The 24,600-nt window shown below is 44.1% G+C and overlaps 1 protein-coding gene across 1 annotated transcript in view; it reads right to left on the reverse strand.

Moving 5' to 3' along the window:
* Positions 1-23,568, reverse strand: part of LOC141055619 (diacylglycerol kinase theta-like) — a 202,420-nt gene extending 178,852 nt beyond the window's left edge. The window contains exon 1 of the mRNA XM_073552263.1: positions 22,969-23,568. Within this exon, the coding sequence (XP_073408364.1) occupies positions 22,969-23,251 (283 nt within the window). The 5' untranslated portion in view covers positions 23,252-23,568. The remainder of the gene's footprint in view (positions 1-22,968) is intronic.
* Between the last annotated feature and the right edge of the window lie 1,032 nt (positions 23,569-24,600).

Consider the following 24,600-nt stretch of genomic DNA (forward strand, 5'->3'; position numbering starts at 1 on the left):
GAAGGGAAGCAGCACCATTTAACTTTTTTGGCTGGAATTAAGATCGGATGCCACGTCGCGTTTGGAAAGCCCCTGATGTGCCAAAACAGTGGAAACCCCCCAATTCTAAGTCCAACCCTAACCCTAACGGGAAAATGTAACTAAATAATTTTTTTTTTTATTTTAATTATTTTCCCCTAACTAAGGGGGTGATAACAGGGGGTTTGATTTACTATTTATGCCGGGTTTTTATGTTTGGCAGCTGTCATATGCTAAAAGACGCTTTTTATTGTAAAAATAGTTTATGCATCACCACATTTTGAGAGCTATAATTTTTCCATATTTTGACCCGAGTCATGTGAGGGCTTATTTTTTGAGTTGATGTTTTTATTGGTACCATTTTCGGGCACGTGACATTTTTTGATCGCTTTTTGGGACGCAGAATGAACAAAAACCAGCATTTCATGAATTTCTTTTGGGGGGTGCGTTTACATCATTCCGCATGCGGTAAAATTGATAAAGCGGTTTTATTCTTCGGGTCAGTACGGTTACAGCGATACCTCATTTATGTCGTTTTTTTATGCAATGAAAACAATTTTATATAAAAAATAATTATTTTGCATCGCTTTATTCTGCGAGCTATAACTTAATTTTTTTGCTGACGACGCTGTGTTGTGGCTCGTTTTTTGCGGGACAAGATGATGTTTTCAGCGGTACCATGGTTATTTATATGCGTCTTTTTGATCGCGCATTATTGCACTTTTTGTTCGGCGGTATGATAAATCATTTTTTGCTTCGTTTTTTATTTTTTAAGGGGTTCGCTAAAGGGGTTAACTAATGGGACAGTTTTATAGGGTGGGTCATTACTGACACGGCGATACCAAATATGTGGAATTCTGTTTTTTTTTATTTTCCAAAAATGAATTTATTAGGGAATATTTTTTTTTTTTTAATTTATTTAGCGATTTTTTTTAAATTATTTTTACACTTTTCTTCTTTTTTTTATCTTTATTATAATGTCCCGGGGGGGGGGGGGGGGGGGACATCACTGTCATGTGACAGATTGCTGATTTGTCACATTGCAGATCACCGATCTGTCACAGGCACTGCTGCAGGCTTCCTCATGCCTGCGCTCTGTGGGTAGTGAGGAAGCCAGCTCCCTGCAGGCCCCCGTCGCCATATTGGATCCGAGGACCTGCAGGGAGGGAGGCTCCTGCAGCAGCGCTGCACATTGCGCTGCTGCGGGGGTCTCAGGTAAGCACGGAGGGAGCCCCCTCCCTGCCGATGCTTCATTTAACTTCATTTGTCCTGCGCTGGAGTCATTAAAGGACGGGAGAAGAGGACATCATCGCATGAAGAAGGGAGGCGCCGGACAGGACAGCAACACCCATCGGACCGGACCGCCCACCTGTGAGTATAATATAACGTGTTTTTCTTCTCTTTCAGGTTACATCGGAGGCTTATCTACAGCATTACAGAATGCTGTAGATAAGCCCCCAATGTCTATGCCGGCAGCTGAAAGGCCAAAAAAAGGGTGACAGATTCCCTTTAAAGGGATCATTAGTCAGGGCAAATCCACTCAGCGCTCTGGTTCTGACCCAAGGCCTCTCTTAAAGGGATCCCCGGTATGGAATTTAGGGCAAATCCACTCAGCTCTCTGGTTCTGACCCAAGGCCTCTCTTAAAGGGATCTCCGGTATGGAAGTTATGGTAAATCCCTCAGCGCTCTGATTCTCACCCCAGGCTTCTATTAAAGGGATCATTGGTATGGAAGTCAGGACAAATCCACTCAGCGATCTGGTTGTGACGCCAGGCATCTCTTAAAAGGATCCCCGGTATGGAAGTTAGGACCGTTCCACTAAGCACTCTGGTTCTGACACCAAGCTCTCTTAAAGGGATCCCCGGTATGGAAGTCAGGGCAATTGCCTTCAAATGCTCTGGTACTGACCCCAGGCTCCATTAAAGGGATCTCCTGTATGGAAGTTAGTGCAAATCCCTCAGCGCTCTGATTCTGACCCCAGGGTTCTATTAAAGGGATCATTGGTAGGCAAGTCAGGTCAGGGCAAATCCACTCAGCGCTCTGGTTCTGGCACCAGGCCTCTCTTAAAGGGATCCCCGGTATGGAAGTTAGGACCATTCTACTTAGTGCTCTGGTTCTGACCTCAGGCTGACGGAATGATGGGCGATATTAGTGGTAGTTGTCCGGTGGCTCTGGCTGACGAGATGATGTGGGATATTAAGCCATGTGCGGATCCGCAGCGTTTCAGGCTCTGCAGGTCAGCAGCAGATTTAGCTGCGCTGTACAGTACCATTGTTTTCAATGGTAAACTGAAAAACGCTGTGCACATGCTGCGGAAAAAAAATCCGCAGCATGTCAATTCTTTGTGTGGATTCCGCTGCGGTTTCACAACTTCTCCATTGTAGAGGTGTGAAACGGCAGGTCTAAACAGCAGGCTAATCTGCAGGTAATCCGTCTTTTGACCTGCGGATTTACCTGCGGATTTTCCCAAATCCGCAGCAACTAAACCTACGTGTGCACATAGTCTTAGCGGTAGTAGTCCGGTGGTTCTGGCTAATGGGATAATGTGGGACATTAGGAGTAGTAGTCCGGTGGCTCTGGCTGATGGGACGATGTGGGATATTAGTGGTAGTAGTCCAGTAGCTCTGGCAGATGGGATGATGTGGGACATTATAGTGCATGTAGCTATGCAGAGTGGGCGGGGCTCTACACGCAGCTATATTTATATATATGGCTTAAGTGGGTGTATGCATGTATGTGTGTATGTCCGGGATTGGCATCCGCACCGTCGCAGCTATAAAATTTGGCAGTGTCACACGTCTGGACCCCGAGAGTGTCCTAGGCTATGTTGTGAGGTTAAATTTTAACCCCGCGCGTTCCAATTCACCAAACAATTTTGCCCCTATCTACATAATGGGGAAAAAGTGCGCGTATCAAGCCCCGCCCCTCATTATGTCACAATGGTTGCCATGGCGACGCTGATGTCATCATAGGTTGCAAGCCCCGCCGCTCGTTATGATGTCATAATGGTTGACTATGGGATGGAGGATGTGTGATGGGTATATGGGCACTGGACTATGGGATGGAGGATATGTATGACGGGTATATGGGCACGGGACTATGGGATGGAGGATGTGTGATGGGTATATGGGCACTGGCCTATGGGATGGAGGATATGTATGATGGGTATATGGGCATGGGACTATGGGATGGAGGATGTGTGATGGGTATATGGGCATTGGACTATGGGATGGAGGATATGTATGATGGGTATATGGGCACGGGACTATGGGATGGAGGATGTGTGATGGGTATATGGGCATGGGACTATGGGATGGAGGATATGTATGATGGGTATATGGGCACGGGCCTATGGGATCGTGGATATGTATGATGGGTATATGGGCACGGGACTATGGGATGGAGGATAATTATAATTTGCTATAACTAACCACAGTTAGTTACTATGCCCGCGCAGTGCCGGGCTCTTCAGCTACTACATACATATATATATATATATATATATATATATATATATATATATATATATATATATATATATATATATATATATATACACACACACACACTCACCGGCCACTTTATTAGGTACACCATGCTAGTAAGGGGTTGGACCCCCTTTTGCCTTCAGAACTGCCTCAATTCTTCGTGGCAGAGATTCAACAAGGTGCTGGAAGCATTCCTCAGAGATTTTGGACCATATTGACATGATGGCATCACACAGTTGGCGCAGATTTGTCGGCTGCACATCCCTGATGCGAATCTCCCGTTCCACCACATCCCAAAGATGCTCTATTGGATTGAGATCTGGTGACTGAGGAGGCCATTTGAGTACAGTGAACTCATTGTCATGTTCAAGAAACCAATCTGAGATGATTCGAGCTTTATGACATGGCGCATTATCCTGCTGAAAGTAGCCATCAGATGTTGGGTACATTGTGGTCATAAAGGGATGGACATGGTCAGCAACAATACTCAGGTAGGCTGTGGCGTTGCAACGATGCTCAATTGGTACCAAGGGGCCCAAAGAGTGCCCAGAAAAAATTCCCCACACCATGACACCACCACCACCAGCCTGAACCGTTGATACAAGGCAGGATGGATCCATGCTTTCATGTTGTTTACGCCAAATTCTGACCCTACCATCCGAATGTCGCAGCAGAAATCGAGACTCATCAGACCAGGCAACGTTTTTCCAATCTTCTACTGTCCAATTTCGATGAGCTTGTGCAAATTGTAGCCTCAGTTTCCTGTTCTTAGCTGAGAGGAGTGGTACCCAGTGTGGTCTTCTGCTGCTGTAGCCCATCTGCCTCAAAGTTCGACGCACTGTGCGTTCAGAGATGCTCTTCTGCCTACCTTGGTTGTAACGGGTGGCAATTTGAGTCACTGTTGCCTTTCTATCAGCTCGAACCAGTCTGCCCATTCTCCTCTGACCTCTGGCATCAACATGGCATTTCCGGCCACAGAACTGCCGCTCACTGGATTTTTTTTCTTTTTCGGACCATTCTCTGTAAACCCTAGAGATGGTTGTGCGTGAAAATCCCAGTAGATCAGCAGTTTCTGAAATTCTCAGACCAGCCCTTCTGGCACCAACAATCATGCCACGTTCAAAGGCACTCAAATCACCTTTCTTCCCCATACTGATGCTCGGTTTGAACTGCAGGAGATTGTCTTGACCATGTCTACATGCCTAAATGCACTGAGTTGCCGCCATGTGATTGGCTGATTAGAAATTAAGTCTTAACACACAGTTGGACAGGTGTACCTAATAAAGTGGCCAGTGAGTGTATATATATATACACACACAGTGGGGAAAAAAAGTATTTAGTCAGTCAGCAATAGTGCAAGTTCCACCACTTAAAAAGATGAGAGGCGTCTGTAATTTACATCATAGGTAGACCTCAACTATGGGAGACAAGCTGAGAAAAAAAAAATCCAGAAAATCACATTGTCTGTTTTTTTTTTCATTTTATTTGCATATTATGGTGGAAAATAAGTATTTGGTCACAAACAAGCAATCAAGATTTCTGGCTCTCACAGACCTGTAACTCCTTCTTTAAGAGTCTCCTCTTTCCTCCACTCATTACCTGTAGTAATAGCACCTGTTTAAACTTGTTATCAGTATAAAAAGACACCTGTGCACACCCTCAAACAGTCTGACTCCAAACTCCACTATGGTGAAGACCAAAGAGCTGTCAAAGGACACCAGAAACAAAATTGTAGCCCTGCACCAGGCTGGGAAGACTGAATCTGCAATAGCCAACCAGCTTGGAGTGAAGAAATCAACTGTGGGAGCAATAATTAGAAAATGGAAGACATACAAGACCACTGATAATCTCCCTCGATCTGGTGCTCCACGCAAAATCCCACCCCGTGGGGTCAGAATGATCACAAGAAAGGTGAGCAAAAATCCCAGAACCACGCGGGGGGACCTAGTGAATGAACTGCAGAGAGCTGGGACCAATGTAACAAGGCCTACCATAAGTAACACACTACGCCACCATGGACTCAGATCCTGCAGTGCCAGACGTGTCCCACTGCTTAAGCCTGTACATGTCCGGGCCCGTCTGAAGTTTGCTAGAGAGCATTTGGATGATCCAGAGGAGTTTTGGGAGAATGTCCTATGGTCTGATGAAACCAAACTGGAACTGTTTGGTAGAAACACAACTTGTCGTGTTTGGAGGAAAAAGAATACTGAGTTGCATCCATCAAACACCATACCTACTGTAAAGCATGGTGGTGGAAACATCATGCTTTGGGGCTGTTTCTCTGCAAAGGGGCCAGGACGACTGATCCGGGTACATGAAAGAATGAATGGGGCCATGTATCGTGAGTGCAAACCTCCTTCCATCAGCAAGGGCATTGAAGATGAAACGTGGCTGGGTCTTTCAACATGACAATGATCCAAAGCACACCGCCAGGGCAACGAAGGAGTGGCTTCGTAAGAAGCATTTCAAGGTCCTGGAGTGGCCTAGCCAGTCTCCAGATCTCAACCCTATAGAAAACCTTTGGAGGGAGTTGAAAGTCCGTGTTGCCAAGCGAAAAGCCAAAAACATCACTGCTCTAGAGGAGACCTGCATGGAGGAATGGGCCAACATACCAACAACAGTGTGTGGCAACCTTGTGAAGACTTACAGAAAACGTTTGACCTCTGTCATTGCCAACAAAGGATATATCACAAAGTATTGAGATGAAATTTTGTTTCTGACCAAATACTTATTTTCCACCATAATATGCAAATAAAATGAAAAAAAACAGACAATGTGATTTTTGTGATTTTTCTGGATTTTTTTTTCTCAGTTTGTCTCCCATAGTTGAGGTCTACCTATGATGTAAATTACAGACGCCTCTCATCTTTTTAAGTGGTGGAACTTGCACTATTGCTGACTGACCAAATACTTTTTTCCCCACTGTATATATATATATATTCGTTATAATTTGTTATAACTAACCATAGTTAGTTACTATGCCTTGACAGAGCCGGGCTCTTCAGCTAGTGGTTTATAACCGTCAGTTACTGACATAAACCCCTTAGATCATGCACAGCGTATGGTCTAAGGGGCTCACCGCAGCCAGGTGACCAGGGAGGCAGTGGGTGTCGAGCGTCAGCTATGATATTAGCTCAAAGTACGGCGGCAATCGAGCGCTCACAGCTCCTGTCTGCGCAAAATCGCCAGAAAGTACCCAGTACGTCCAAGGTTGAGAAGGGTTTAATTGCCCTTTTTATTTTATTTTTTTTTTCTCTTTTGTGTTGACACAAAATTAGTTTTTATTTAAAAGAAAAGACATTTGAAGGAATTAGCAGTAAAAATATGGTCTGGCCGCACCATACTTAATAGCTTGCTAAATTCGAAATAACACAAGATTCTGTTTTCTACTACGGTATATGCAGTATGTGTGCATCTCAAATTGCTCAAGAAACTGTGTATATATCCTGTATAATCCTTTGCAATTAGCGGTCACACTCACTAGAAAAGGAAGACATTTTAGAGAGTGTGAGAAAGGTCACAGATGCCAAACACAATGTAAAAGGGTAAGAATTCAACGGCTAGAGCAAATACTTCTCTGTATCTGCCACTAGATTAAAGCCATCCCACAGAAGTCATCTTGCACTACAATAACCCAAGTGTGTTATTGGAAATGTGTTAGATGCTGCACAACTACCCTCATCTTTCCATAATCACCGTAGGCTTCCTTTAGACAACTGTGATTTTCCTTGTTTTTTTTTCAGATTTTACTCAGTAATTGGTCAGTTTGTTTCATTACCGTTTCAACAGCGACTTTCATGGAGAAAAATTAATTTGCAAAGCATCTTCTATCCATTGCAATGTTAAAAATGGACAGCACCTCGATGGCAATGTGTGCCAATGTGGCCTGGCACCCCCCAGGCTAAAAACCAGCCCCAGAAATGGCACATCTTATACATGCACCAATTTTGGCACTTAGCCTCGCTCTTCCCACTTGCCTTGTAGCGATGGCAAGCAGGGTAATATTTGTGGGGTTGATGACACCTTTGTGTTGTCTGGTGACATCAAGCCCATGGCTTAGTAATGGAGAAGCGTCAATAAGACACCTATCCACTACTTATCCTATAGTTATATGATAGATAAAGACACAGCCAGAATAAAGTCCTTTATTTGAAATAATTACAGACTCCTTTATTGAATCTTAATTAACCATACTTACTGCATTACCTAATCTCTGAATCTCTCAATCTCCTGCAACAAAAATAAAATAATAAACCAACATAAATTCTCCCTGTCAGATGTAGTCCATTTAATGAGTGTGCCACAAGATCTCACGTGTAAAACAGTCACATCAGGAGATGTGACTGCTCTACTCGGCCTCCGGAGATACATTGACAGGAGGTAATCGCTCCTGCAGTGCATCACTCGGAGTTCGTGCTCTCACGGCACTGCTGCGTGAGAATTTTCTCATGCAGCGGTGCCGCAAGTGACAGCATGAACTTCGATGAACTCTTACGGCGGCACAGTGATACACTGCGCATGGATTACATCCTGTCAGTGTATCACTGGAGGCTGGGTAGAGCAGTCACATCTCCCGATGTGACTGTTCTACACGAGATCGTCGTGGGACGCTCGTTATTAAATGAACTAAGGTGGATAGGTAAGAATATGTTGGTTTATTATTTTATTTTTGTTGCAGGAGATCGAGGGCATCGGAGATTAGGTGTTTGGTGAATATGAATGTTTTTTTTTTGTTTTACAATTGAACACAGCCTCCAGATGATGGGACTACTGCAGACACATGCACATATTCTCCGCTCACACATTCTCTGCCTACACACTCTTCCTCCTTCCTTTCTGCAGAGTTTTTGGCACACAAATCTGTAGCAAATCCACAGACCTTTTTATACCTGCGGTTTGGCTGCGGATTTGACTGACTCAAGGTAAGTCGATGGGTGCAGAAACGCTGCAGACTCGCAAAAGAGAATTGAAATGCTGTGGAAAATAAAACGCTGCGAATCAGTGCAGAATTTTCCACAGCATGTGCACACCAATTCTGGATTCCCATTAATATTGCTTGCGCAATCCTTTGCGGATGTGGTGCAATTCCGCACGGGAAAAAAACACTTTGGATCTGCAACAAATCCGCGTTTGCACAAAGCCTAAGGCTTCACAGGCCCTTAAAACTGGAATGAGACCCAGGAGACTTTCCGACGATGTGGGGTCCCATACCCTTATTTTTCAGCGCCGTTAAAAAGCGTATGAGCGGTTAAGTACCTGACAATTTTCTTCATTTTTATAAAAATATACTCCAAGAACCACAACATTTTTTTCTGTCAATATATCTTCATTTCTTTTTTGTGGGACAATCAATGACCCCATGCTGGGGTACATAACATTTATTAGATTTTAATTTTTTTTTTTCTTGATCAGGGAAAGAAAGAAGACATCATTTACACAAACATTTTGTCTTAGGGTTCCGTCACACCAAACGATGTACCAGCAATCCCGACAACTATACGACCTGGTCAGGATCGCTGGTGCATCGCTGCATGATTGCTGGTGAGCTGCCAAACAGGGAGACACACCAGCGATCAGGACCAGTGAGAACGCTGGTATCCAAGGTAAATATCGGGTAACTAAGCGCGCGCGTCGCTTAGTTACCGGCTGTGTACCTTGGATACCAGCGTGCTCGCGCTGAGAGCTGGTATCTAAGGTAAATATCGGGTAACTAAGCGCGCGCGTCACTTAGTTACCCGCTGTTTACTTTGGATAACAGCTCCCAGCGCGAGCACGCTGGTATCCAAGGTACACAGCAGGTAATTAAGCACCGCACACACTTAGTTACCCGATATTTACCTTGGATACCAACTCCCAGCGTCTGCTTTCAGTGCTGGGAGCTCGCTGATCGATGGTCTCCCGCTGCCACACGTGATGCGTGCTGGCCAGCGGGAGACCAACGATCAAAAAATGGCCCAGGACATTCCTGCACGATCAGCGATACCCGGCGGGGGGGGGGGGGGGGGGGGGGTTCGGTCGCTGATATGTGCCACACACAGCAATCTCGCTATGTGTGATGGGCCCCTTAAAGTCAGCACAGAATGACTGGTCAAACTAAATCCTGTCACTCAGTGCATCATGATGGGGTCAATGATTTATATACATATTCCCACCTGTTTGTTTTCCCTAAGTCTCCACCCCCCTTCTTTGATTGACACTTCTGGCTTCATAGAGCTAGAAAAGGGCAGAGATAGATGGAAAACAAGCAAATGGGAAGGTTTATAAAGGATTGCCTCTACCATGAAGCACCGAGCGCCTGCACTTGGTTTGAACAGTCGTTCTGTGCTGACAGTCCCTTTAAGTTTTACAGCTTTCACTGTGCGGTATAAAGGACACGGTAACAACTCTGTGGGTCAGTACGATTACAATAATACCACGGTTACATATTTATATAGTGCTTTAGTCACATAAAACCCTCACAAAAAAAAAGCTTTTTATTTTTCAGACACTGCAGATATGCGAGGGCTCATTTTTTGTGAAATTCGCAACCACTTTCATCAATATGGAGTACATTTTCTATAGTGTTCATCTTGGAGATTAAACAATGCATTCATTTTATAGTGTTTAGACACCTGGTCATATGTGAACTTTTTAACTTATTTTTCATATTTTTAACCAGCCATTGACTGAAGTAAATCAAAGGGTTTAAAGTAATGGGATCAGAGTTATTGTAATTTTGGCAGTCGTGGCAGAAGTTGGAATGTGTAAGCTCAGCTCATTATGACTGAAATGACAGGACCCACAAGATCAACATGAGAAGAAAACATTATAAAATAGATATGGTCAATCTAAATTTTATGCCACTAATGAACATGCTTTCATTTTTTGTACATTAACCCGTTCTCTGGATAGGGATTAATTTGAATAGGGAGATACAAGGGAAAACAAACATGTAGTTTTAAAGGCTGAGATCACTGCAGCAAGCCATACTGTTTAGAGATGCACCACAAAGACCACATGTGCCATGCATGTTTTATTTTCAACATTCTATATTACTGCCAGTGTATTCCACTCATGGTCACCGGCTGCCTGATTTCCACTATAGTATTTCATTTATACCCGGGAAAATAATAAAGATTTATGGGAAGTGACTGGTCCTCTTTAAAGACAGGAATTTCTTACTTGGACACTAAAGCGTTTCCTGAGACCTAGTCATAGTAATTATTATAAATGTAAAGGAATTGAAGAGCCACCAATAACATGAAGATGAGCTGTCCGGCATCACAGACGCTGTTGATAGGGAATGTGCTATTTTTGTGCTATTATATCAACAAATATGAACAGCTGGAAGCGACAATCTCCACTGCAAAGTACACATGGTTAGATCAGCACAAGCCAACCATGCTGATTTTCATCTGTACACTCCAAGTATGGGCGTGGGGTCGTATTATGGCTGCATACATGCTGTGACAGGGTCACTGGGACAGTGTATGAGGGGGATATGTGTCACTGTGCATAATGGCGTCAGTGATGTGAAACCAGAGTATTTTCCTCCAGCACACTACATGTTGTGAAGGTTAAGTTAAAGTTGCATACATGGGCTGGTTTTATGTGGGCATCCATAGAGTGGGTGGGAAGATATCCACCATATCTCCACCTGCAGAGCCGGCACAGCTGTGTGTTGACAGGACCTGTGTGATGTCATGGTCATGTGATCAGTCACATGGTCTGGGTTTAAATAGCTGGGCTTAAGAAGCAGTCGGGTGGTGTTGTAGTTTGCAGAGGAAAGACTCAAAACGGTGGCTCCAGGTCGAGCTGAAGACACATGGTGGTCTGAGCAGGCGAATCCCTCAGACATATGGACTTATACATTATCTTTTTGTGTTGCCATTATGCCAGTAAGGCCAGACAATAGCAAGAAACTTGCATGAGGCTCGCGCCTCAATACCCGGCACTGCCGCTGGCCCTCGGACCAGGGCACTCAGCTGCATAGAAATACATGCAGCTGAGCGCTCCGGTTCAGAGTGCCGGCGGCAGTGCCGGGCATTGAGGCGCAAGACTCGTGCGAGTTTCTCGCAAGTGTGACACTGGCCTAATGCCGCATTTACTTTGCTTAACCCCACTATGATTTATGCTGTTCCACAATAGACCAGCAGGTGATTTACTAAAAGAAGCGTTCCTGTGACTACCTTTGTAAGCAGCTAAGTGAGTCAACCCCTCACAATGCTTTATCGCTAAGGTACGCACAAACATCTCTCCCCTGCTAACAATATGCTTACACCAATGACAGCATGCTGAGGCTGTGCGGCTCATCCATGTTCTGGCTTAATGACAAATGGGGACACTTTCTTCCGTTTTGCATCTGTTTTTGTTTTTAGAGTTCTAAATTCCGTTAACAGATGACCACGCATTAAGATGTCTCCCAAAGACCAATGTAATATTTAATATAAAAAAAATATCCAGTTGCTATTCATTTCTTTTTTACAGACAAAAAAAAAAAAAAAAAGGTAGTTTGACTGTTTTTGACCCAGCTGGTATGACATTTTATGACACTTGGATCCTATACGTGAATATATTATTTCCGCTTTTCTGATCCAAACAGAAATAACTACTGGACATGTAAAACAGCCTCTGTTTTCAGTTTAGATACTTTGAAACAGAAAAAAAAAATATTGGTATAGCTTACCGAGTGCAGAAAGTATTTGTGCTACGATCATTGTAAAGGATTATTCAGAAGAAACACACTAAAATTCCTCGGGAAAAACTACAATTAAATCCACTTGTAAAACGTTTGGGACCAGATGAGGCCTGTTTCACACATCCGTTTGTCACCATCAGTCAAAATCCGCCGATTTGCAAAAAAAAAAAGGATCCGCCATTTATCTTGGCGGATCCGTTTTTTCCCCATTGACTTTCATTATCGGCGGATTTTGACTGAGGATCACATCCATTGCATCCGTATTTCTGCGGATCCGCCAAAATTTTGGCGTCCGCTGAGATCATCAAATGGACAATGCAACATTTTTTTGTTGTCCGGATCCGTATTTTCCTCTTTTGCTACTTGTTTAACCCTAAATCCAATCTGGCTACTGGATAAAAAATCTCTCTCTCTCTCCTCCACTCACCGCCCGAGAGCTCGCCTCCACTCACCGCCTCATTGCCCGAGATCTCGCCTCTCCACTCACCGCGACATCGCCTGAGACCTCGCCTCCTCTGCCCGCTACATCGCCCGGTAGTCATTTTTTCATTTCAGCCGCAGTTCCTTTAAAATTCCGAAATCGGTGGATCCTGGCGCACCAACGGTCCGGTGGCTCCCGTTGGTGTTTCATCGCCCACGGATCCGTTATCCGCCATTTTAGCAGCTGCCAACGCACAGGAAAAATGTAAGTGTGAAACAGGCCTTAATAATTTGCGGTGGAAGGGTTTTGTTTGAAATTTTTTGGCGCTAAATTCTTCAAGATTGCCTTGAATGTTTTTTACAACTTGTTGTTAGCCAAAAGTTGCTAATTTTGCAAAAAACGCCAAAAATTGTGCTAAAATGCTGGCACACTAAATATAGTGAGCATATGTAAAATAGACGTAAAAAAAAGCTGCTACTAGAGTAATGAATTGGGTGAAAGCAAAAAAAGAAAAAAAAAATACAAAAATAGACAAAAAACAAGGACAAAGGCATGATGAATCAGAGCCTGAAGATTTTAAAGCTACAGTGCTCAGCAAAAATTAGAACACTCCCCCTTTGAAAAGTGAGATTTAGTTGCCTAGTCACGCCCCTCCAGGGTAAGCCTGGCCCGTGGCACAGTGGGTCCACACACCACATTACAGAAAGGTTAATAATATAACTTTCATTACAAAAGTCTTCAGATTTACTCAAATTAGTTATGCAAAAATGAATACACCCTATGTCAAAAACTACTACATCTAGTATTTTATTTGACCGCCATGATTTTGAAGTACCGCACCAAGTCTTTAGGCATGGACATAAGTTGGTGACATATTGCAACATGTACTTTGTCCATTCTTCAAGAACGACTTCTTTTATAGGCTGGATGTAGAGTGATGAGCAAAGTATTTCTTCAGAATTCTCCATAGGTTTTCAATCGCATTCAAATCAGGAGACATACTAGGCCACTGTATCACTTTCACCCTGTGCACATTTGCCATGAGCACAGAGTGATGCTAGCATCTTCTATTTCAATATAGAGCAGTTCATCTGTTAATCCATGATCCCATCAATGAAAAGTAGCTTCCTAATACCAGCAGCACTCATGTAGCCCCATAACAGGACACTGCCACCAATAGGTTTCACTTTAGACACCATACATTTTTCTTTGTACTCCTCACCTTTGTCACACCATATTGTTTTGAAGCCATTTTTTATTGATAGCGATGCCCTTGCCTGGTTGTTACAAATCTCTCTCTCTGTAGGGCTGATTTCAAATTCAACTTGGGCCTCATTCAGCCATTGGTATTGCACTTACATGTTGTTACAGTTTGTTTTTTGTTATCCATCTATAGTGCTACTCGCAAGTCCTTGTTTTTACACAAACTGTGTGTCCGTGCAAAACATAAAGGAGGAAAGTCTGTTTTCCAGTCGCACAGATGAAAAGAGCCAATACTTATCTATAATAAAACATGCAAGAGGAATGAGGGGAGAGTCAGCTCACCAGTAGAAATAAACAAATTTGTTCAGGTTCCCTCTTTTTCGGCAAGCTATAGCGCTTGCCGAATAAGCTACAGAGAGAACACAGCTTCCTGGATATTCTGAGAAAGGTCATGAATCAGCTCAGAACTACACAGGAGGACCCAGTCAATGACCTGAAAAAAATCTGTGACCACAGTCTCAAATATTACCGTAAGTAGCACACTGCACCGTCATGGATTAAAATCCTGCAGGGTACGCAAGGTCCAGGATGGTTTAAAGTTCGCCAATGAACATCTAGATCAGGGTTTCTCAACTCCAGTCCTCAAAACTCACTAACAGGTTGTTTTCAGGATATCCTTAGCATTGCACAGGTGATAATTTCATCACCTGCTCAAGTATTAATTCCATCACCTATGCAATTCTAAAGAAATCCTGAAAACATGACCTGTTGGTGGGTCTTGAGGACTGGAGTTGAGAAACAGTGATCTAGATGATCCAGAGGAGGCATGGGAGAAGGTCAGTTGAGCCCAAAACAGAACTTTTTGGTGTCAACTCTACTCACCGTGTTTGGAGGAAGAAGAAGGACGAGTATAACCCCAAGAACACCGACCAACTGTGAAGCATGGTAGGGGAACTATACTGTGGGGATGCATTTCTGCAAAGGGGACAAAACCATGGGGTCATGTATCGTGAGATTTTGGCCAACAACCATCCTTCCCTCAGTTAGTGCATTGAAGATTGGTCGTGACTAGCTCTTCCAGCAGAACAATGACCTAAAACTCACAGCCAGGGAAGCTAAAGAGTGGCTCTGTAAGAAGAATTTCAAGGTCCTGGAGTGGCATAATAGAAAATATTTGGAGGGAGTTGAAATGTTGCCCAGCGACAGCCCCGGCACCTGAAAGATCTGGAAAAGATCTGTATGGAGGAGTGGGCCAAAATCCCTGCTTCAGAATGGTCAAACTTGGTTAAGCACTGCAGTAAACGTCTGACCTCTAATTGCAAACACAGGTTTCTGTACCAAATATTAAGTTCTGTCTTTCTTTTGTATCAAATACTTCCAGTATGTCATGCAATAAAAAGCAAATGAATTATTTAAAAATCATACACTGATTTTCTGGATTTTTTTTAAGATTCTCTCTCTCAGAGTTGAAGGGTACCTACGAGAAAAATTACATCCCTCTCCATTGTTTGTAGGTGGGAAAACTTGCAAGATGCAATATAGCCGCACTGAACCAACGCATTTCGGAGTGAAACCTTACGCACGTTTCTCTATCTATGGGTCAGAGAAAAACACGTATAGCACATAAAGTTGTGGCCAAAAGTATTGACACCCCTGCAATTTTGTCAGATAATACTCAGTTTCTTCCTGAAAATGATTGCAAACACAAATTCTTTGGTATTATCTTCATTTAATTTGTCTTAAATGAAAAAAAACACAAAAAAGAATGAAGCAAAAAGCAAAACATTGATCATTTCACACAAAACTCCAAAAATGGGCCAGATAAATGTATTGGCACCCTCAGCCTAATACTTGGTTGCACAACCTTTAGCCAAAATAACTGCGACCAACCGCTTCCAGTAACCATCAATGAGTTTCTTACAATGCTCTACTGGAATTTTAGACCATTCTTCTTTGGCACACTGCTCCAGGTCCCTGATATTAGAAGGGTGCCTTCTCCAAACTGACATTTTTAGATCTCTCTACAGGTGTTCTATGGGATTCAGGTCTGGTCTCATTGCTGGCCACCTTAGAAGTCTCCAGTGCTTTCTCTCAAACCATTTTCTAGTGCTTTTTGAAGTGCGTTTTGGGTCATTGTCCTGCTGGAAGACCCGTGATCTCTGAGGGAGACCCAGCTTTCTCACACTGGGCCCTACATTATGCTGCAAAATTTGTTGGTAGTCTTCAGAATTCATAATGCCATGCACACGGTCAAGCAGTCCAGTGCCAGAGGCAGCAAAGCAACCCAAAAACATGAGGGAACCTCCACCATGTTTGACTGCAGGGGCCGTGTTTTTTTCTTTGAATGCCTCTTTTTTTCTCCTGTAAACTCTATGTTGATGCCTTTGCCCAAAAAGCTCTACTTTTGTCTCATCTGACCAGAGAACATTCTTCCAAAACGTTTTAGGCTTTTTCAGGTAAGTTTTGGCAAACTCCAGCCTGGCTTTTTTATGTCTCGGGGTAAGAAGTGGGGTCTTCCTGGGTCTCCTACCATACAGTCCTTTTTCAGACACCGATGGATAGTACGGGTTGACAATGTTGTACCCTCGGACTGCAGGGCAGCTTGAACTTGTTTGGATGTTAGTCGAGGTTCTTTATCCAACATCCGCACAATCTTGCATTGAAATCTCTTGTCAATTTTTCTTTTCCGTCCACATCTAGGGAGGTTAGCCACAGTGCCCTGGGCTTTAAACTTCTTGATGACACTGCGCACGGTAGACACAGGAACATTCAGGTCTTTGGAGATGGACTTATAGCCTTGAGATTTCTCATGCTTCCTCACAATTTGGTTTCTCAAGTCCTCAGACAGTTCTTTGGTCTTCTTTCTTTTCTCCATGCTCAATGTGGTACACACAAGGACACAGGACAGAGGTTGAGTCAACTTTAATCCATGTCAACTGGCTGCAAGTGTGATTTAGTTATTGCCAACACCTGTTAGGTACCACAGGTAAGTTACAGGTGCTGTTAATTACACAAATTAGAGAAGCATCACATGATTTTTCAAACAGTGCCAAAACTTTTGTCCACCCTCTTTTTTTTTATGTTTGGTGTGGAATTACCGTATATCCAATTTGGCTTTAGGACAATTCTTTTTGTGTTTTTTCATTTAAGACAAATTAAATGAAGATAATAATACCAAAGAATTTGTGTTTGCAATAATATTCAGGGAGAAACTGAGTATTATGTGACAAAATTGCAGGGGTGTCAATACTTTTGGCCACTCATGTACATGGCATTTTTTAAACAATAATAAATTAATGGTAAAAAATGACACTTCGATGAAGCACTGATGCAAAACACTGATGAAAGGGTACCAATTTTTTCACATACTCGTTTAAAAGATCATCTGTCAGTAGGAGCAACCTTCCTAAGTTGTCTATACACGGGGCATGCAGGTCGCAGGAAGCTGACTAAAATGATCTCTCAATATCTGCGATCTGATGTCTTATTCCGGAAACATCCACTTTTTTCTTATGTAAATGAGCTGTTCCAGTTTATGGGCCGGAAACTGATCTCCCCGAGAATCTACCTTCAGCTTATTTTAAATAAAAGGAGGAGTTACCAGTGTGATGTGTAATGTCCACTCTCTGCTCTCCTGATCTCACTGCAGAGTTGTGTGTCATTATACCCTGACATCTCCAGGTTCCTCGCAACTTCCATCTCACAGGCAGACAGGGTTGCAATACAGCAGAGCTCAAAGAACTGTAGCAAAAGTGTTCGTAAGGAGACAAAGTTCAATTCTATGCTACTATTGTACTGCGTCTGTTAGGTTTCACATTAGGAATGCCCCATTTCATTTAAAGCAGTGTTCCCCAACTCCGGTCCTCAAGAGCCAACTACAGGTCATGTTTTCAGGATTTCTTTAGTATTGCCCAGGTGATAATTGCATCACCTGGACAGCCAAGAATTCCATAACTTGTGCAATACTAAGGAAATCCTGAAAGCATGACGTGTGTGGCTCTTGAGGACCGGAGTTGGGGACCACTGATTTAAAGTAAGCTCTGGAGGCAGATTCTCATGCAGATCAATGTCCGGCCCATAGATTGCAACAGCTCATTTAAATTTACAATAAACATGTATTTTTCTGGAATAAGACATGAGATCGTAGCTATCAAGGTATCACTTTATTCAGCTTGCTATGATCAACATGCCTATATAGACTGCTTAGTATGCGTGTCCCTACTGACAGATTTCATTTAAACACAGATGTGATGAGGCCTTATGCTTCTGTGCGCACTCTACTCCCGTACAGTATCCTGCCTAATCAATTTTATTTTATCCTTTCTACAGCAGTACAGCTGCCAATGTGGTTTTCCATCATCAGCTGGTTTTAGCAGAGCTCAACTCTCCTGCCTTCCTCCACAACAGCAAAATATAATCATCTGTATCAACAAAGCAGTATTTGCAGTTTACCATCACTGCAGCAGACAAAAAAACAAAAGCACAGCTTCACTAATCACTGCCCCTATACACAGAGCCCCATTCTGTAGTATCTCTCTCCTCTCAGCCCCTGCCCCTATACACAGAGCCCCATTCTGTAGTATCTCTCTCCTCTCAGCCCCTGCCCCTATACACAGAGCCCCATTCTGTAGTATCTCTCTTCTCTCAGCCCCTGTATATAGCCCATCTCTGCAGTACCTCTCTTAGTTACCAGCACTCTGTTCCAAGTATAAGATCCTGCACCACAATGAAGGATATTCCACCCCTTTCAGTAAAATCAACACTCATAGTAAAGATCCGTTCTAGATACAGAAAAGCTTTACTGGCAAGATGTTAAATGAGGTACTGCATCGACCATGAGCTGGGACTACTACAAGACTGTTAAAATGGCACCTTAAGTGTGAACAGGGCCTGTATTTAGAGGGGTGGGGAGTGATATATGCAAAATGAGGCAGATTTAAAAATTGGTTAAAAGCCTCAATTTTGTGAATATTCTTTAACTCCTGGACCGATGCTGCTCATCCCCCTGATCCCTGTCCCTTGCCAGTCTCATAACTTAAATAATGTCACATGACTGCTATAGTAAATGAGTGGTCAGGATTAAACGGCCATTCTGGCGCGGCATTTTAAACCAATTACACCAGCCACATAAGGTGTAAGATCTATTTAATTGTGAACAGTTTGTTTTGAGAAATCAGGTCAGATCTACTCTAAGCGATTCTCACATTCTGGAAGCTTGACTCATCTGAACTGTTTTTATTCCTACGTTGCCGTGTTTCCATTTAGACCAGCTAGGGCACAATCATTGGCAAACCAAAGAAGCTAATCAATGAAAACCTGGTTCACAAATCATTCGCCAAGCACTCCCTGGTAGGCATCAGCAGAGGAATCCCAGAAAGAATGGGTTGTGACATACGCACTGTGGAGATTAACACTGCCATAGATTATTAGATGATTCAACCTCATTATTTTCGTAGGATATTACACTGGACGGCAGGAATCATTCTACTGTAATATTCTGGGCATTATTTCTGGCATACTGTAATTTTCTCCATGGTAATACTCACGTATTACTCACCATGGGAGTTCTCACTAGAATTTTATAGGTTTCTATGAATAATTTCTCCATACAGTGGCCATTTTCAGTGACACACTCCTAATTGCGTGGCAACATTAGTGCATACTTAAGCCTGATGAAATTAAAGTTTTACTACCAAGCCCCAGCCCTCCATTGTAGACATAATCCAGCCATGGCAGCCTGCCAAGCCATGGCCATTGTGCGCCCAAAAAGCATGTATACTCTCTGCCCGCCAGCTCAGTCTTCTGTGCCCATACAGGGTTACGGTTAAGCACATGGCTTAACAGAAGCTGAAGCCCAATATTTGTTCACTGCAAAGACAACAATATTCTGGAGCTGAATAATGCTGCATTCAATTGCACAGGATGAAAAATTAATCAGCGTACAGGGCTACAGCTGATCAGATCCAATCACACACATCTTTGTGGTTCCATAAGGCTAGCAGTACTTTTAGCCTGGGTTCAAAGATTACGTATGCAGTGTGGGTTTTTTTGCTGCAACTTTCCAAAATTGTGGCCAACAAAATTGGCAAAAATGACATGTGGTTTTCACAAATGAACGTAGGGCACAAATAAGTTCATGTGGAACCAGTTTAGCACCCAAAGCAATCCGCATAATTTGAAGAACATTATGACACACAGGGATATTTCTTTGGGATGACAACAGGAAAATTGTCCATGTCCATTTTTCACTACAAACAGAAATTGAGAAAGAGGATACCTGAGAAGCACCTATGATCCATGTGCAGAATGTTAACACAGAAGAATCCATGATTTGTGGAAGGCCACCGAGTATCAGCTGCACATGGACAAAACACAGCAGGTGATATCTAGTTTGCTAAAGTGATTGGCACTGCTCACTTCCACATCGGGAGGCAAGGATGTTGCACCAGCAGATAATTGCCAGGACACATCCACATGTCCTAGCCACATCATTTTGCTGGTAAAACTCCTAATACCCACACAACTGTGCCAACATACCATTAGAAAAACCCCAAAAGGGTGGCAGCTATGAATTAGAGGTCAAACGCCCACAATCATTAAGGCCTCTTTCACATATCAGTGTCTTCACTGTGGGGACAGTTTACACACGTATCGGAGACACTGACACATGTAGACCCGTTCAAATGAATGGGTCTGTGCACATATCTGTGTTTTCTCATGTACTGTGTGTCCGTGTGCGCCACACGTCGACTTGTCTGTTTTTGTGCATCTGCACAGATCACACGGACCCATACAAGTCAATGGGTCCATGTAAACAAGTACTGCACACGGATGGCGTCCTTGTGCGTTTTTAAAGTCATAGGGTTCAAATTGAATCAAATTGTTTCAATACACAGACAGAACACGGATGCCACAAGGATGGTACACACATACAGAACACGGATGTAACAAACGGACACATATCTCCGGTACCGTTTTTTCTGGTACCGGAAATATCAGGACATGTGAAACCGGCCCAATCTATGGCATGTTCTAGCACTATTCAAGATGAGAATACTGTTTGAAGGTGTCATCTGAGATCAAGCAAAATTGGGTAGTGCTGTCAAATAACAAAATTAGTATTAGTAACCTGTTGAACCTCCTGCGCTGACTCTCTGCTGAAACCCACCAGTCTATATACAGGGCTGGAGTTACAACCTCCAGTATGTCACCAGCCCAATGTCAAATTCAGATGTCCGTGAAATATGGTCAACATACGGACAGTGATGCAAAGGCAACAGATCTCCATACCTGAAGGCAACAGTTCATATATGCCCATAAGGTTATGAAGTTTGGATTACGAGATCCACGACCGGTCCATGCAAGAACCGTGTTTCATGGACATCTGAATTTGCCCTTAACGGTCTTGGGCTCTCCAGCTTAACATCAGGATTGAGGTCAGCAGTGACTACAGTTGTCATGTGTTCTAGACGAGACATCACAACTGAAGCCATATCCATAAAGACCTGCGGAGAGTCGGCTAGGGCTCCACCAGAAAAGTAATGGACATTTTTGGTTATTTTACAAGCTTTGTCCTAATTCTGCCCAATCACACCAGGCGGATTGTGCACCAGGAGTGTGCAGTAACGAACTGCAAGTGAATTAGGTTTTACAAAAAAGTGACCGAGCAAATGGCTGCGATCTCACAAATGAGCTCAGGCGGCTGCCTAGCAACAGGCAGAGGTGACTGCTCCGTTTCCGCACGCTCCAGTGGAAATCCAGTGTGGTCACCTCCGCTAAAGAATAATGGTGTGCAGGTAGCATTGATCATCTTACCATCAAGGGCAGTTTACAGTTTGGGGGGGAAAGATGGCCATTGCCAGGCATCCTAGGGTAAGAATACTGCCGATGCACCTTGCATTGTTGCTAGATACAATTCAATATATAGATTCTGCATAAAATTATGTGCCCCGTTTCTCGTGAACATGAACATGGAGCACAACTAGTCAATGTGCCCGTCTGCGAATAAATGTTGTTTAAAGGGACGAGTTTTCCTTTGGCATGACCCCATTATCGTCCTTTATGAACGAGTAAATATATCAAGTGTTGATCACACTGAACAGAGCACTCTAGCAGATAAGCGCTGCCGCAATATGAGTTACCACATTGTTTTACTGCCATCGATTACCTCCAAAACAAACAAGACTGCACGTGAACATGAAGTGGGAAGACCGTTGTGAGAGCTGAGTAATCCTGTATGACAGATATGAATTAGCCAGATTGCAATCATCCAGCCACTACTCCCTGGGAACATGTGTTCACAAGATCAGATCACACAGATCCAGCCGGGCTGACAGCATCTCACGAGCTGGGGGCATGCGGCAGGCACCGGCCCATGGTATCACAGTAGATGCGTCACACAGCATTGAATACTATCCCACTGATGCCATGATATTACATTAGATTAGCAAATCTGACTTAGATTTGTCTCCTGTTGCTTATATAGCACTAGCACATTCCACAGCGCAGTACAGACGATCATAGGGTAACCAGCAGCCCATGTTCAAAGTGTTTCATTTTCTCTCAAATATTCTTCTAATAACTAATATAACTAGGAAGTCAAAATATTGGAATACACTCAAACAATAAAAGCCAGCACACATCTAGAACACGGCAACCCTACTGTCGTGGGGTTGATGTAACTAATTAGGGCTAGTGATGCGCCATTTATGGGGGGCAAAATGGCGCACTCAGAAGATCAGCAACTCCAACAACTATTTGCAACACAAGCGGCGATAAAAGGGAGCGTTGTCCTACTAATGAGCAGGATTTGTCACCCTACAATAATCACTGACTATGGCATGAACCCCACATTTTCCACTTGACGGCCACACACGCTGGCCAGTTGGATGATTTCGGCAGGCTCGGAGGACCACCTAGTGTACGTAGGGGGTCAGGGGTGGAAATGATGGAGCACCTGCCCACTCCAGGTGTGCGCCAGGTAGTCACTAGCCTGCCCTTATCTCTGTATACCTACTGTATACCTAGGGCAGCATGCCAGGGCTTCTCCATGCCACAGCACGTAGTCCTCTGTGCCCCCACTGAAATACCACTGTGCCCACCCCTCAGCATTACCTGTGTGAGCCGCACACCAGCACCATGCCCCTGTGCCACGTCCTTACCTTCGCACTGGTAGCCGCCCAGCCCCCAGATGAAATCCGTGCAGTGGTGGCAGAAGGTGGGCTTGGTGAGAGTGACTTTCCTGAAGCTGTGCCCAGGGGCTGCAGCCTGCCTGGGGGTCTGGTGCTTGCTGCCAGGTGAAGAGGGGCTCAGCTTCTGCTGCTGAGGGGGCGTCCTGCTCCTGCCACCCCCAAGCTTGGGACTAGAAGATGGGCTGCTGCTGTTGCTTCCTCCTCCACGGTGGCCCAGATTTCCAAACCTGGCTCTGGCTCCGTCTGCAGCCATCTCTCCCTCTCACAGACAGGGAGGAGGGCCCAAGACACGCGAGGCAGACAACGAAGCGAGGACAAGGGGGATCCTGGCACAGGGTCTGACGGCGCTTAGTCCACAGGGGGCAGCTGAGACAACATGTCTGCTCCTCAGCAGAGAGCGCGGCTTGTGAGGAGGACTGCTCCGGGCTGAGGGCAGGCGCCGCCCACTACCGGGTGTCACGGAGGACTTCTGTGCCCGAGCGTCAGCGTGGAGAGTCATTCCCACACCTACAGCCCCACACACACGTCCCCTCAGCGAAGGAGAATGCCATTACTTCAGCTGCAACTGAAAGCAGCACAGTGGGGACGGCGCTACAGTGTGTCCTGGGCAAGGAGAACCGCTGGATGTATTCCAGACACATACCCGTGTAGTACAGACACATACCCGTGTAGTACAGACACATACCCGTGTGTTACAGACACATACCCGTGTGTTACAGACACATACCCGTGTGTTACAGACACATACCCGTGTGTTACAGACACATACCCGTGTGTTACAGACACATACCCGTGTGTTACAGACACATATCCGTGTATTACAGACACATACCCGTGTGTTACAGACACATACCCGTGTGTTACAGACACATACCCGTGTGTTACAGACACATACCCGTGTGTTACAGACACATACCCGTGTAGTACAGACACATACCCGTGTGTTACAGACACATATCCGTGTGTTACAGACATATACCCGTGTGTTACAGACACATATCCGTGTATTACAGACACATATCCGTGTGTTACAGACACATACCCGTGTAGTACAGACACATACCCGTGTGTTACAGACACATACCCGTGTGTTACAGACACATACCCGTGTGTTACAGACATATATCCGTGTGTTACAGACACATACCCGTGTGTTACAGACATATACCCGTGTGTTACAGACACATACCCGTGTAGTACAGACACATACCCGTGTAGTACAGACACATACCCGTGTAGTACAGACACATACCCGTGTAGTACAGACACATACCCGTGTAGTACAGACACATACCCGTGTATTACAGACACATACTCGTGTGTTACAGACACATACCCGTGTGTTACAGACACATACCCGTGTGTTACAGACACATACCCGTGTGTTACAGACACATACCCGTGTAGTACAGACACATACCCGTGTAGTACAGACACATACCCGTGTGTTACAGACACATACCCGTGTATTACAGACACATACTCGTGTGTTACAGACACATACCCGTGTGTTACAGACACATACCCGTGTGTTACAGACACATATCCGTGTGTTACAGACATATACCCGTGTGTTACAGACACATACCCGTGTGTTACAGA

Source organism: Dendrobates tinctorius, unplaced genomic scaffold (genome assembly GCF_039654945.1).
Source record: "Dendrobates tinctorius isolate UK_male_01 unplaced genomic scaffold, ASM3965494v1 ptg000189l, whole genome shotgun sequence".
In the NCBI taxonomy this organism is placed as follows: Eukaryota; Metazoa; Chordata; class Amphibia; order Anura; family Dendrobatidae; genus Dendrobates; species Dendrobates tinctorius.